The sequence below is a fragment of the Opisthorchis viverrini genome (assembly GCF_000715545.1).
Source record: "Opisthorchis viverrini unplaced genomic scaffold opera_v5_45, whole genome shotgun sequence".
Taxonomy (NCBI): domain Eukaryota; kingdom Metazoa; phylum Platyhelminthes; class Trematoda; order Opisthorchiida; family Opisthorchiidae; genus Opisthorchis; species Opisthorchis viverrini.
Window position 1 is genome coordinate 1,695,281 of NW_008751701.1, and position 16,426 is coordinate 1,711,706.

At 47.3% G+C, this 16,426-nt stretch overlaps 1 protein-coding gene across 1 annotated transcript in view; it reads left to right on the plus strand.

The window, feature by feature from the left end:
• Window positions 1–16,426, plus strand: part of T265_03268 (hypothetical protein) — a gene marked incomplete at both ends in the record, with an annotated part of 76,447 nt that overhangs the window by 34,705 nt on the left and 25,316 nt on the right. The window contains 6 exons of the mRNA XM_009167701.1: window positions 1,275–1,651; window positions 4,202–4,608; window positions 6,320–6,697; window positions 7,357–7,497; window positions 10,965–11,181; window positions 15,238–15,377. Of these exons, the coding sequence (XP_009165965.1) occupies window positions 1,275–1,651; window positions 4,202–4,608; window positions 6,320–6,697; window positions 7,357–7,497; window positions 10,965–11,181; window positions 15,238–15,377 (1,660 nt within the window). The remainder of the gene's footprint in view (window positions 1–1,274; window positions 1,652–4,201; window positions 4,609–6,319; window positions 6,698–7,356; window positions 7,498–10,964; window positions 11,182–15,237; window positions 15,378–16,426) is intronic.

Genomic DNA, 16,426 nt, shown 5'->3' on the forward strand with positions numbered 1-16,426 from the left:
GTCCATACGTGAAACTCCAAAGTGATAATAACTCTCTTCGTCGACCTGGGGTTGCTGGATCTTTGGTGAAGGCTATTCAACTGAATTTCTCCACCTCCGACCGCGTGGACAAACATCCAACTGATGAACACGTCCGCAATCGTCGCTCTTCTCCCCTCGTACCTTTGACAATCCAAGGGAACTTCGATGACAGCTCCATTTAAATCTACCGGCGATTCATGATGTTGATTTAACACCCCATAGAGCCCACTGCACTGTTCCAGGCTTAGGTCCAGCCACGATTCGAACACCGTCCATGCTGTCTGCAGAAACTGGGGATAGCCTAGTGGAACGATTTCTCCAGAAGGTGTCGAAGACTGATTCTGAAAGAGCTAATCCTCCCCGGGATCATTGATTTTACTTGAAGGGTAGTCACGCTGACCGTGTTGCTTTACCATCATTGGGTGTTTCCGACACCAACCCCGGGGGGGGGGGGTACAAACTCTGCGCCCCCCAGTGTTTCTCTGCGACTGCTCATTCGCCCTAGGTTGATCATCTACGTTTACCTATTCGGTGTCGCTAGGCGAAGGCCACAACTTAGAGGCGTACCCGAAGACTGTTTCACTGTATTCTGATATACTCTGCACAATAGGCGAAGCACGTTGTACAACTTTCGTCTTCGTACATGAGTATGCCAAACAGTTTACCACATGCGGTCCACAGGCTTATGTATTTAAGGATTCTGTGGGATGAGTTGGCCCTAGTACACCGCTCTACTCAGTGCCCCGTGTTGTTATCAAGACTCTATAACATCCTGATGAAGCCAACGCCTCAATTAGTGTAATAACGGTTTTTCTCAGCTTCATATGTATAGTGTAAGTGACAAAAACTTTCTGAAGATTCCGATGACTTCCAGATGCACTCGGCCAATACTGGGTCGTGATTGGCTGTTGGGTCCAGACTTTCGACCAATCATATTTCGGCTTGGTGCCGGACCAACAAGCGTCCCGAATTCATGGCCAATCTTGCGTGGGGTGGACTTCTCGGCCGTAGCATCACCTGACTGCGAGCGGTAAAGCGGGACCCATGTGGAATTCCGCCTAACACCGCTCTACTCATTGCACCGTATTGTTATCAAGATTCTATAGCATCCTGATGAAGCCAACGCCTCAGTTGGTCTCTTTTGTATAGCTTTTATTATGAACTATTATGCTTATCACCTTTCTGTACCATGTAGTTGTTCTTTCTACAACCTGGAAATGTCATTATCTTATAACCTTGTTTCGAATTTCAAGGATGGCCCCAGAAGTGATCCACTGTGAACAGGATTCCACCTGTACTTATGACACGCGGTCGGATCTCTGGTCACTGGGTATCACGGCTCTTGAAATGGCTGAAGGTCGTCCACCGCTGTGTGAAATGCATCCAATGCGAGCGTTATTCCTAATCATGCGCAACCAACCACCAAGATTGAAGCAGCCTGCGAATGGTTCAAGACACTGGACCCCTCGATTTCACGATTTTGTAAACAAGTGTCTGACTAAAGACTTTACCAAGCGCCCATACACTGGTGATCTGCTCCGTCACGATTTTATCACGAATTTGCCGAATGAACGACAGGTGCGCATCCAGCTGAAAGACCACGTGGACAGGCACAAACGCACCCGGCGTCGTAAGTTGATCCATCTGTGTTTTATTTGCTCATCGGCACGTGAGCAAACCTCATTCGCATCGACCATGCAACATTGGTGTGTTGCATACACCGACAGTTCACCGCCTCCAAATTATCTGAAAGTCTAGCGAATATACACTCATTTGCGAACTAATTTGGTTTTTCGAGAGACTCATCTGGAACCCAGCTGAATCTCTCGTTTGTGATGTCTCCAGGCAACTTGGTTCGTGCAATTTGGTTTCAAGTAGGACATAAGGTTGACGGAAACCCGGGGACTGCGCCTACCTGATGAGCCCTAAGTGGAAGGTCGAAACAGGTCGTGGGCTGTCGGCGGCTTTTCAGCAACCTTATGAGTAGTATATTACGAATATACATCTGAAAGTCTTTGTGTAAACGAAGTAGACCATGAGTAGGAATTCGTCACATCTTCGCCCTCAGTTTTTTGGTGCGCATAGTCTCCAGCTGTTTTCCATATAGTGGTGTCAAGAGCAACGTCTTGTGATATCCTCACTATACCGTTTTGTACCCAACTGCCATAACACCTGAAGAAATCATAAGATCTGAGATACTTCCAGGTTGCCCATTCCTGGACAGGAGCAATCGAGATGCCGGGCTTAAGTTCGAACCCCTGGCTACCTTGAGCTAATAAAACCCACTTCTATTTGGTATATCACAGTGGTGAGCATGTAGTCTGTGACGTGATGAGTATTGAAAGTCGGTCGCCAAACATCCGAGGGAATTGCGTTTTTGACCACTGCTCTCTCTCTCTCTAGTCAATACCGCTTGCAGTAAATCATTGAAAAGATGCAGATGGACTGTTCGGCAAAAGATGAGCACACGAACATCACTCAACTGTGACCATTTCCCGTCCATTCAGCATATGCTGGAGTTTCACTGACGTTGGTTAGTAGTATCTAAATCGCACTCGACGTTTTCGATAGCGACTTACTTCACCGTGCCTCTCGCTTGTGGAGTGATTGAATATTTGCCTTAAGCCTAATATGAATTTAGTGCAAACACTGTTCTCTGTACCGCTCGAATTTTTCTTCGCACGACCAAATGCGAAATTCAGTGCTGCTTGGGAGAATTCTTCCACCCAGCAGATCTGTTTTTCATTTACTTGCACTTTGGTGTCGTTGACAGAACAACACCAAATGTTGGCTTGTGTACGAGATCCGATCCGCATTGGCTGATTCTCGGTCTACATCGTAGTCTAAATGACTCTTCATTAAGAAGGTTACGTAATTCACATAAATAACAAAAAACGCTGCCAAGTGATTGGTTTTCCCTGATTTCAAACAACAAACGTTCAGCTGTAGCGACCTTTCGGTGCCTAGCTGCCATGCCACCCGAAGGTTGCACGAGGGCTGGGATACTGCCAGGTTGCCCAAGCCTAGACAGGGGAAGTCGAGAAGCAGAACGGGTCGGATTCGAAGCACGGACCTTCCGGTCAGTAAACCCGCGCGCTATCCACTTGGTCCATCTCGCCCCCTCCTTGATTTCACTGAGCAGAATTCATTATTCGTCATTGGTGCTCTCAGATTGCGTTGCACATCATAACCTTCGTATGTTGCTTTCTATTGGGAAATTGGGTGTGGAATCAAACTCTTTAGAATTCCACCAGTCTTCACCCGAACTTTGATAACTGCATGTTTAAAGGAGGCCGGGATATCTGGAATACGTAGGGTGGCTCAGTATACATTGCAGTGTATATTTAGTGAAGATCCCGTCCTGAGAGTGAGGCCTCATCGTTTCTCTAAATACGAGTTGCCCACAATGCGGATCAACCGCTAATGGTTACGTCTAGGTCGCGGGTTCGAGACCCCCTACTGGAATTTGGTGAGCTGTGTACTACTGATGATTTGCAATAAAGATGGAACAGCTGTATAGTGGTTCTCGGCTTTTGGCTTCACTTACAAGACGAAATCTCCGTTAAAAAATCCAAAATCTCCCCACAACACCAACACACTACGTAGATCAAAATGATATACCGAACTGCGGGTGCTGTTCTGCGCAGACGGTTGAGGATCTGTGTCCAGCTGGAAATCAGGGTAGAATCAAGATATACTACTCATCGTTCGGAGGTATCTTGGTCTTATGCATGTACCATTCGTGGACTTTGATCAAAGTGAATCCATGGTATAATGCTTACTTTTGGGGTAGCGTGACCGAAGAAAATAGGTCAGGATGCGAGCCAACCATCTATCAGTTGAGTACGGATTTATCCAACAAGGCAGTCGGTATAGTTGCTTCCCATTCGTTTTCCGTGATGTCTGGCATCAGATACTAGTTTTGCGATTCATGTGCTTGATTTGGTCATGAACCACGATCGTGACCAGCATGAATGTGGCCTGCGTTTCGAATTTTTCCCGCTTCGACCTTCCTCTAAACTTGCGATCAGTCCACAAAACTGATTACGTTTTGTCCAATACCAGATTCACCACTTGTTCGAATTTGAGCAGCGTAGTACACACTCCACCTTGTGAGATCGCTTGTTTAGTCGTGTCCTCGACTTGTCTCATCCGCATACATCTTATCTGCATGTTGCAGCGGAAGAACGTGAACAAATTTACGAATATGAAGGGAGCGATGACGACGAAGATGAACCGAACGCGGCTCCCAAGGTTTCAGCCGCACTCTCCGCTGCTGGTGGAGCTCCTGGACACCGGATTGGTCCTCCCCCACCGGCTTCTCACTTGGGCCAACCTCGGCAACATCCACCTTTACGACCAGGTGACTTTGTTCCCCCGGCTCCACCGATCGCCGCCGGTTTGAACGCTCGGGAGCAGCCACATCTTAATGGACAACCGAACAACGTTCGCCAATCCGTTCGAAGTGGAAAACCTGCTCATCCGGTTGACAAAAAATGGGTTCGCCCGGTTGAGGAGGAATCGCCAACCATGACGCCTAATGCCCCCGGAGAAAATACTCTGCGCCAGAACTTTGCCAGGTTGCAGGTGAGTTCGCTTGCGATCCGCTGAAATCATTTCTTAGTTTTAATTCGGATACTTTGTGTTCCTCACTACAATGTTCGTCTGTCTCCTCTGTGGTTCAAACCTATTCTAGTAATCGCTTGGGGTGCACAACGACTTCCGAATTTCGGTGTAAAATAAATAACAAATCGTTTAGGTGTAACACCCTCCCGGTGCTAAGATGCCATGCTATCCGAAGAAAGCACGAGGACTGGGATACTGCCAGGTTGCCCAAGCCTAGAGAGAGGTAACCTAGAAGCAGAGCGCGTCGAGTTCGAACCAACGACCTTCTGGTCAGTAAATTCGCGCTCTAACCACTTGGGCCATCTCCTCCCTAATTTCGGTGTACCTCGTACGGTCCTATATGGGGTTGCCCTGCTTGTTACCTCACTTGAATTGATATCAATTATAGCTTGACCGGTGTTGTTCGGTTGCTCTCTATGGGACCACTTATCTACAGCCATTGGGTGCTTGGGGCCGGATGGCTCAGTGGTTAGAGCACGAATTTACTAACCGGAAGGTCCGTGGTTCGAAACCTACCCCTGCCTCTCAACTGCCACTTTCCAGGCTTAAACAACCTGGCCCTCGTGCTTTCTTTGGCTGGCATGACTGGTGGTTACCGGAATGGTGTTACGGTTGAACGCTTATCTTGTTTGGTGCTTGGATTATCGTCAGGGACGAGGATGGCTGGTCTCAAAGCATACTGTGAACTTTGTTGGGCTGTACCTTTAGACTGTGTCTCTGCTCCACTGCGACCGGCACTCTTAACTGCTTTCACAACATTGTTTTTTGCTCTACCTGGTGGCCTCTGGTTTGTGCACTTTTATGGGACGAATGGATCGATGAACGAAACTATGTTTATTTATGCCTCGCGACACTTTTGTACGGTGGTGGCGATTCAAATCAAACGGCTGTTCATCATCATCATCAACTGTAAGAACCGCATATTTGTCCTACAGCGGTTGAAGCTACCCAGTTTCGTTTCCAGAGCCGCATTGGCGTTTATTCTGCATCTTGCAGACGTCCCGAAGAGATTCGAGGGTTTGTTTTTGAGCTATGGTCGTTGGATCCACAAAGTTTTCGGTATGATTAACCGTTAGAGTCTGCAAAAGCCGCCAGGCGCAAACTTCGCCAAGAAAGTTCTTCTAGTCCATAGTGGATAACAGATAATTCATCTGAGCAGAATTTGATTTTTGCCAATTTTTTAGACCAGCAATAAACCCTAAACTCCATCCGAGACCGCTCCAGCCAATTTTCCTTTCGAAGACCGATTTCTTGCCGACGCTGTCGGGCATTACACCTCCACCTGTCAGAAACAGTTGAGTGTCATTTGGTGGCCATTGTTGCATAACCGTTACTGATGCATCAATCCGCAGCTTTGCAAACAACGTATTGCCATCTCCTTGTCATGAACGAGAGTTGAAAGCGTCAGAAGGTTCATTTGCGGTTTTACGTCCGAGCGGAAAAAATTTCTTCACAAATAGGTTAAGATTGTATACGTACATTACATTGGAGCTGGAAAAAAGTTGGAGGGGGGCTTAACTTTTCGCACATGCACTTTTTGTATTAGTGGCGGGGCTCATCTTGAAAAGATCCGAGGTAGGTAGCTTCTCATTGGAGGTGGCTTATCTTATTGTCGATTCACAGGCTGGCCTCTCTAGACCGTTTTTACCATTCTCCCAATTTTCAATTGTAGGAACGTGAGCGCCTTCCCGCTGCGGGTGGAACCCCCAGTCAATCGTCAGCAGTGGGCAATAACTTTCACCAGCAGCAGCACCAACAACATCCGCAATCGTCCCACCACTATCCACAACAATTTCGCAATCAACAACACTCTCGTGCGCACCCCGCTCAGCGCACACCACAACAGGCCCAACAAGCCCAACCGAAGCTCGGTGTTTCTGCAGCTGGTAGCCGCTCGGCTGCCTACGGACCTGTGTCGTCAACATCTCAATCGAATGCGACCGAGTGTACTTCTGACATGTCTGTTTCAAGCTCTGCGCCTGTGCAATCCTCCGCGTCGGTGGCCAGTCAGCAACATCATTTCCCTCTGCATCATCACCGGGCGGCAATGGTAAGTTGGTCTGCTCTTTTCAACCCCGCTTCGCCATGCTTGAGGTCTATACGCACTGTTCGGTTTGGTACTATTCCGTAGATTGGTGCAAAGTCCAAACTGAGCGGATTTTCGAATCCTTACCAAACGTTGTTCCACGATTGTCTCCTATCTGTCGGACTGCCTCTTAAGATTTGTTCTTGGCACCCACCACAAGGGAACAGCATTTTTTACACTCTGACAGAGATCGCTTCGACTGACTTCCGCGAGACGATCGGTTGATCCCCACTGATTTCCCGTGCTAGTACCACGGACAAACTGCGGTCAAGGGCACGTCGCACAGACCGAGACGTAATCGCGGGAATCCAGCAATAGATCCCGTGTGTCACTTTAAGACTTGACGGTTCCTATCTGGTTGGTTCCCGCTTGCTGGGAGAGGTGACATACCCGTGACACAAGGCCACTGAAGGATGCTAAGTGGATCCACTGGTTGACGCGGCTATTGTGCTTAGGACTCCGCTGTACTCAAAATGAACTGTTGTTTTAACCGGTTGTTTCTTAATCTTTTCCGATGGATGCGGTTCGGAATCGCCTTTTGGTGTAATCATAGTAGTTGGCTGGTGTTTTTTTTACCTGTTATTAACATTCATTTTTACCTGTTTTTCGTCTCCTCGAACCAGCATGTGCGGATCGGAGCTAGCGATGCACAGTCGCGCTTTGCCGTTGGAGAATCGGCTCAACCGCCTGGCCGTGGAGGAGGTTCCCGACACAAGCACATCGTGTCCCCGAAATTTCCGTCAACGCGTCCTATCACGACACAGGTCAGCATACACATGGCAGTGTTTGTTTATGAAGGGTTATTCAGGCCGTATGTCTCAGTGGATCGATTCTGCGTGCGTGTTTGTTCGCTACTGATGTGTGTTGTGTGATCTGCGTGCGTGTTTGTTCGCTACTGATGTTGTGTGTTGTGTGGCTTGAGTGAAAACTGGCACAGCTTGATCGGTGCACAACCTGGAAACGATGCATAAACAACTAAACGACCAATGTTGGTCGTTCTGACTGGGGCCTTCCACCCCGACAGATGAATGTCACACATCCAATCGGTGGCGCTGGGGCATCGTTTGCCACTCGGGTTTTTCTTCCGTTAGCATTATCTTTCGTATTCGTTTGACCCCACGCTTTTCCTAACCGATTTGTGTGGTTTTTTCGTTGGTAGACGGTGATTTTCCCTTCTAAAGTATTGTACAACCATGAATCGCAAGACTCGTTTTCGTTCGGGATGTCATTGCTGACTGTATCACACTGCGAACAGGCAGCTACTGATCTCTTGGAAGGTTGCGTCTGCGCTGTAATTTGTGTGTACAAAGTGGTTTCAGTAGTCTCGACTTGCTGTGGAAGGTCGATCCACAGCAACACTTTTTTCTCTTTGAGAACGTCGTGTGGTACTCGGTGATTTTCGGTGGATTTTTTTGTCTGTCGTGCTAGGCTCTCTGGTCTTCACTGGGAAGTTTGGGTGGCTTGTCTAATTGAGGGGCATCTGTTAGGGATCTTTCCTACTGGTTCACAAAGCCTCCTCTCTCACCGGCGCGTTCCTTCATCGTCTACTCGATCCCTTGATGCCATTTAATCAACCAACCATTCTGGAAATTAGCCGCCGCCCGAATATAATCGTCAAAATACCGGCTTGCAACGAGTGCGCGTTCAAGATCGCTCACGTGTATACATCATCATCATCGACTTCATTCCAGACACTATTTGGCCAAATCAGTAAGATTGTGCAGAAGTACCGTTCGATTAGCAGCCTCGTTGGCCTTGTAGAACTATCTTCTCTCGACGTTGTATTAGATGACCGAGAGGCGGTCAGTTCATTGCTTGATAATGAGGGATGAAAGCTCTTGCCAGACACCTCCATCTGCGCTGGTGGGTACGCTGGACGGAACCATCCAAGTAGAACATAAGGTTTACGATGGAAACTCGGGGACTGCGCCTACCTGATGAGCCCCAAGAAGGGCGAAGCAGGTCGTGATCTATCGGCAAATTTTTAGCAACCTTATGAGTAGTGCGTTACGGGTATACTGAGCTGATTACGAAGAGGGTATAACCGAAAAACACAGCAACCCGCCGCTTCTTCCTTGGCCTAGGCGAGTCGCGAAGGCTATCGTTCGACACAGGTGGTATACTTCCAGTGATCCTCACTTGAACCCCTTCGCAATCCCTAAACTAGTTCACCCCGGTTCGCTTGGGCCACCGCCTCCAACACGTAGCTGTCGCTCCCTATCTGTCTCACTATCCTCGGGGGGGGGGATGGCCCAAGAGCGCGAATTTACTGATCGGAAGGTTCGTGGTTCGAACCCGACCTCTGGCTCTCGACTTCCCTTGCTCTAGGCTTGGGCAACCTGGCAGTATCCCATCCCTCGTGCCTCCTCCGTGTGGCATGGCAGCTAGGCACCCAAAAGGTGCTACAGATGAACGATTATTTTCAGTTAACAAAGCTGTAGCAGCTTCGACCACTTTGGTTCATGGCTTGTGAGCTGAAACACTGAACTAGACTGATGTGTCGAGTAATCCCGCACTGAGGAGCTCTGCAGCAGTTTGAAGGCCATCAAAAAGTCTGGCGAGTAGTTCAAACCACACACGAATCCAATCGAGTCGCGCTCCCTCCTTGACTATTTCAAATCTTGATTACTTATTATTAAGTGTCATTCTGTTGCTGTCGACAAATGAGGCATATTCTGCGATCTGCCTTAAGGAATTCGTATCGAATGTGGTGTTTTCATCCCAACAGACCACCCGGTGTACTTTGGGGATCAGTGACCACTTACGTTAACCTACCACTGCAGCAAAGCTCATAAATCAACTTTACCGACAAGCGGCCAGTCCAGATACTTCGTCGTTAACCCGAGTGGTCACGTGATCGATCTTCCCAGGCCCACTCACTAAACTCCCATAATCATTTGTATTTTGCGCCAATATTGGAACAAACCTTTGGAATATTTGATGTTCACAAGTCCATCCCCAAAGGACCTGTCCACCAACTACTCTGGTTGGTGGAATCAATCTTGTCCTTTTATTGTAAGAATGGACGAATTCGACGTTTTTGTTTTTTGCTATCTTCTTGGCCATTGTTCAAAGAGACACGTGGTATTTAGGCTACAGGCTCACCCACGTTTCAGTCTCGACAAAACATTTTTTCAAGGTGAAACATGACGCCAATGATTATGTTTGTACAAATTATCGGATCAGATCCCTGGGTTTTTCTAGTTCTATAGAATTTGTTAGTTTAGTTTCGCTGTTGCTTGGTCGATGATATGCTTGGCAGGCTATTTATTCTAGAAATCCGTATGATTGGCTCCACATCGACTCTCGTTATTCATCTGCGTCGTTTACATTAACATGAGGTGCACGCGTGTGCCACTTGTGCTGTGATTCATTCCTGTCGAGACAGTGTGGCCAGCCGCGTTCGGCCGTGTCCAACAACCTATCTTTGCTATTTTCATGCTCGTGAAAAAAAACTGCCGTCTTTTCCGGTTGGCAGTCGTATGCATAGTTATCAAACTTAATGCTATTGGCATCGTTTCCAATGGGAGTCTCGCTCACCGTAATTATACAAGTGTGATTGGTCGGTGTTTGTCTCCGTGCAAATTTCGTCTCAAGGTTTCCTAAAACGTATCCTGATGCGTTTGGCTGGTCACACTGTGCTTAGCTCTTCTTCTGCGGGAAGTGAAAAATTGATGGAACTCCGTCTGAGGCCTTAGACTGATTTCTTTTTCTTGGGCTCTAGTCAGCAGCGAGATCTTCGGAATCGATGCAGTCGTGATCTTCATTGACCGAGGTAGCTCAGTGGTTAAGGCGCGAACTTACTGACCGGAAGGTCCTTGGGCTCGAACCCACTCCTGCCTAGGCTTGAGCCCCCGAGTAGTATCACAGCCTTCGTGCTTCCTGGCATGGTAGCCCGCTGCTCTGTCTAAAATCGTTAAAAAAATCGTTCAGCTGTAGCACCCTTTCGGTGCCTAACTACCATACCACCCGAAGGTTGCACGTGCCTAATCCAAGCCTAGACAGGGGAAGTCGAGAGGCAGAGGTCCGGTTCGAACCACGGACCTTCCGGTCACTGAATTCGCGCTCTAACCACTTGGGCCATCTCGCCATCTGCTCTGTCTAACTCTAACTCTATTACTCTTACTAGCAACGTCGACAGTGACGTTATATTCACTACCGTCCCTTCTTGCCTTTAAAAACCTCGTCATTGTTTCGCAAAAGTCTACTCAGCTGACCTTTTTTTGTACAGCTCGGACCCCATTTGGACATGCGGAAACCCCCGATGGATTCTGCTTTGTCGTCTTCTGTCGCTGGCCCCAATCCAGGTTTTCAACCCAACCGAACAACTGGCGTGTTGGCCTTCGCTTCTACGGCTACCTCTATTTCTGCGCCATCCGCCCCTTCTGCAGCCGTTAGTGACAATCGGTCTTCCTCACGTATTCCCACCAACCAGGATGCGGAAAAAAGTAGGTTGTCGTGGATTGAACTAGAACAAATATGTAGTTCCGACTATCAAATCGTCAACGCCCTCTAGTAGAGTTCTTTGTGGTCGCAATATAAGGTTTCAACGTTACCTATCTTGGCTACATCTGAAGACGTTTTTATTACTTTACTTTGACTCTGACACGACTAGTTTTTCAACAGGCAGAATTTTCTGGATCATTTTCATTCGACTGAGCGTAATCAGTGCTCACACAGTGTAGTAACGGTATTTTTTGTCAGCTTAATTCTCGGCCTGAGCCTCCCAAGCTAGCGTTCACGTCAAAACAACCACTAAAGGTGCACATGGTATACTAACGCCCAAAACGAAGTCAAGAACAGTTGTACAGCGCTCCGTATATATAGCGCAAGTGGTTATAATTAGGAAATTCTGGCGCGTTCTAGATGCGACATTGGCAACCGGCATTTGACCAATACTGGGTCATGATTGGCTGTTGGGTCCAGATTTTCGACCAATCAGATCTCGTCTTGATGCCGGACCGGCAAGCGTCCCGAATTCTTGGCCAATCTCGTGCGGGCTAGGCTTATCGGCCGTAGCAGACGCGCGGTATAGCGGGATCAATGTGGAATTCTGCGTAACACACAGAGAAATTTCGAATGCAACCGAGAAACACATGTTTTGGAGCTCGTCCGACCACCGCCAACAATATTAGGATGCATAGACGTAAAACACTACTCATAAGGTTACTGACAGCCCGCAACCGGTTTCGCCCTTATTGGGGCGCATTCCCCGAGTTTCCGTCGGTCTTATGTTCTCCTTGAACCCAAATTGCACGAAATTAGCGAAATACGCTCATTTGCAAACAAATTTCGATTTTTCTCCAACCTCATGTTCTACTTGAACCCAAATTCCACGAAACATCATAAATGAAAGATCCAGCTAGGTTCCTGGTGAGTCTCTCGCAAGACCACATTTGTTTGAAAATGAGTGCATATTTCTCTAAGATTAGGGTGCTGTTGTCATTTTGACTACCTAAATTTCTTCTGGCGAGAAAATGTACTCATCACGCCCCAGAAGGTTTCGGTAAAAGCAATCCGTGGTTTTTAACTTGTCAACATTTTTCTTTTTTGTCCCATAAGCTCCGTTAGGCCAAGTGAGCAGGTTACCACGTTGGCCAAGTTTTAAGGTAGACGGGAACCAGTCAACAAGACGCCGCCCGACGAGCAGACTAAACCAGTGTTGAATGTCACTTAGGGGGTCCTGTAGTTTGGTGTGATTACCTAGATCTCATGGTTGATGGGTGAGAGGAATTCCAAATTATTTTTGATCGGATTTGGTTCTTGTATTAACAGTATTTTCCTCTGCTTAGTTCTCCGTCTGAGCCTCCAGAGCTAGCGTTCACGTCAAAACAACCACCAAAGGTGCACAAGGTCTATTAACGCCCAAAACGAAGTCAAGAACGCTTCTACAGCGCTTCGTATATATAGCGTAGGTGGTTATAACTTTCCAGAAGTTCTGATGCGTTTTGGATGCGCCATTGGCAACCGGCATTTGGCCAATACTGGGTCACGATTGACCAATCAGATCTCGTCTTGATGCCGGACCGGCAAGCGTCCCGAATTCTTGGCCAATCTCGTGCGGGTCAGGCTTATCGGCCGTAGCAGTGCCTAAAGACGTGCGATATAGCGGGATCCGTGTGGAATTCTGCCTAACAGTTCTTTGATCTTCTCGTTCGAGGTGTTCTAATTGATGAATCGCTGTTGAGTGTCACTGCTAAATTCTGTTGGTCTGTTTGAACCTGTAGGTGCTACAACAAGTTAGTGGTGGAGTCATCATCATCATCAGCTGTAAAAACCGCGTACTTACCGTACCATGTTCTAGCTGCCACAGTTACGTTCACCGACTATTCGGGGAGATAGCTGCTCACTGGAGGTTGATGTGAGTGACTCTTAAATACAGTGGACTCCCAGTTGGAGAGATTGCGAGGGGAGCTATGTATTGCAGGGAATAGGTTGGACGCGGTNCCATGTCTGATAATGTCTCTAGCCATTGATGTGGCCCGTCTCGGGGTCCCCATCCAGGAAGACGGCAGTGACCAGCGCAGTTGAGCTTGCTGGTAATTGCTTTCATACTTCGCTGCCAAGTCATTGTTTGACCGCCTCTGGCTCTCTTCCAACCTTCACATGGTTGTGCGAAAAGAGCCCTTCGAGGAGGTCGGTCGACTGGCATACGCAGCACGCGGCCAAGCCAGCAGTGTTACTCTATCGTGGGTTACGCCACCCAGTACGAATACCCTTCACAACTGAAGCCTAATCAAACTAGCTGGATATCCACTACTCCAAAGCTTGATCTTTTCTTCAATGTGGACCATCTTCTGTGCACAGGGCCCTTACAGGCCAAAACATTGATGAGCCAATACTAGCAAATGCGGACGAGAAGATGAGTAGTTCCAAATCACTCCGTGTCAGTCGGCTTCTGACCTGACCTCATGTGTCATGCAGTCCGAAACGGGTAGTGTACCGGATGTTTTCATCAACCCTATGTTACGTGCTATGTGTTGTCACGTCCAGACGGCAACCTCACGATGAGTTTCACTTGTGAAAGTAACTGGGAGTGTTTATCTTCACAAAACGGTGTCATTTTGATTATTCCTTTCTAATAATACCTAAGCATTACGACAAATTCAGTGGTATTCGGCAGGTTTGTCCCGTTTTGCCGTGTCCGATTGCACCCTTGGTGTGGTCTCTTGCACATGTCACGTCTAAATACAGTCCCAGACACACGGTACACAGACCGCAGACAGATGGAAATTATAAATAACCCACGACATAGCATTCACGTCATTCTTTTACCCAACCATCCTCTTCACTTGATGCGATTAATCCTAACAGCGAAAAACTACCATCCCCGGTTTTTCTGGTCGTTATATTTTGTCAATAGTCCGTTTCCTCTCTGTGCTTTCGGAGTTTGAATGCTGACCGTTTGACGTCAGTGACTTGCACGCGTGACAGCATCTACCACCTGTCGCACGGACAAGTTTCGTCTGCTGGGACGCGAGCGCCCCGGATTTTTTGTCAACCTTAACGACCAAGGTGGTTCAACCATCTCTTTCCTCCACTCATCTTGCGAACGGAACTGATCTACTGTTTACGGAAAGCGCGCAGGCAACCGGAGTGCCTTTCTGGACTGCATCCTTGCATTCTTGAATGACCTTTGGATATCGAACCGGTCGGCTAGTTGGAAGTTACTTCTAAGGGAACGAAACTCCACTACGGGTGAAAGGAAGAAGGCCTTCACTGCGAAGCTATTTATTAGAAAATGCCAACTGACCGGTTACAGACCATTGGACAGGAAAGCAAAACTCTCATATGCATCTTGTTTACAAAAACTGAATATCCATCTCCTCGTTGAACGCGACTTCCTGAACTTTACTGGATATTCATTGACTATTACTCAAATGCAAGCAAATGCTACAAAGTGACTCCACAAATTCCGCAATAGATCTCACTTTTCAAGAGACGCAAAGCGGATTTACAAGAAAACATACTGCTCTCATGCCGCCCATCAGTAGTATCACCGTTACACGGGTGTGACGCACTCCAAACTGTCCTACTGACTTACATGACCAGATGTTTTTGTTCTAGTAACAGCAATAGAGACGGCCTTCTACAGTCCAGGCCTTCTATAGCCCGGAACCGCATTCCACTTGTGTCAGAATGCGGAACTGTGTAGATCAAGATGAGCGTAACATTTTACTTCCCATGTCTTATGACTCTCGTTCTCTTCCAAATCTAAGCGATACCGATTTGTATTCAGGTTGGCCAAGTTTGGCATGTTTAGATACCTCATATGTTCTAATGCGGTCATTTTGACTCTGTGTACACTCCAGGATTTTCTTTAAGTAGGTTAGTTTGATTCCAACGCAATCGGTAGCAAATCTCACGAGTTTCCCCAAGTCGTATGCTGTTTACGACGCCGAAGATCGAAGGATATCTAGCAAAAGTGATCCGACACGATTTCTGGTCTACCATGTGAGTTGAATAGTTTAACGATGGGGTCCGTTTTTGTGCCATACCCACAGATGCACACGTGGTTTTCTCCACTGCAATGGATGGCGGTGCCTCAGAGGCAATCTCGTCTGGCCAACTGCGTCCACCCGCACTGCCTGGTGGTCGTCTCAGAACCGGACCGTCCTCTCATGTTTCTTCGACTAAGCCAGAGGTAAGTTCACGTTCCTAAACTGCTCACTGTTTTTACTACGGTCTACTTTGTCTATCAGTTCATTCTACGTGCAGTTGAGCTGATACTCGTGGACCAATTTTCTCCGTTTCAACTCCAAATTCCACTATTTGTACAGGGATTGAACTTTTACGATACCAGTTCCGGTGTCAGTTATCGATTTCGGGGGTCGTTTTCAGTTTTCACATTGCCTCGCAAAGTTTTCAATCAGGAGAGCACCTTTTACCCTTTTTCGACCACCAGGAGCAAAGTAATCGATAGATGTCGCTCCCAGAATTGTCAATAAATTGTGATTGTTCAACCTCACGAGACAAGTACTCGCAGGTTCTTTTCATACCATCTTCGCGTTAGGATGGTTATTCAGTAGTAAGGGAATTAAACAGTTCTCGTTTATTACTACAATACGGTTCTTTCAAGCCTTTTCTGACTTACTGTCTTGGAAAATATGTTCCGCAGAAAGCACACCACTCAGTTTAACCTTTATCTCAGTGTTTCATCACCCATGCCCTATTCTCGTTGATTCTTCGTACAATCCTGCATACTCCACTGATCTCCTGAAGTTGGTCAGTGATTATAGGCGAATTCCTTGTGCGTTGGTTATTTGTCGGCATATTAGAAAGAGCCCTTCTCCGATTGGTCATTATATCAACCAATCACAAATAAATGCCTTGGCTCGGCGCTCCCCGACCAACCTAAACATCGTAGCATTACTTTTTCGTAAACACATGTATTCTACATGCATTCTATATGCACCAATGGGCTACTCTACAAACCACTACTGATGAAGGATGAAAGTAGTCTGTTGTCCGGGCTTCGACCCATATCTGACGGAAGGTGAAGGCTACTGTGGAAGTGTTTACCAATTGTTTATAATTGTTTGCTAGTCAAACAACTCCAGGACTGTTCACCTGGATGAACACTTGGGAATGTCTACTTTTTAAAAATTGTGTAGATGTCTAATAGCCTGTAACCGTTTGGTTCATGTTTCCTAGTAAATAACTTCTCCTTTCATCATGAGAACGGTTGTGCGA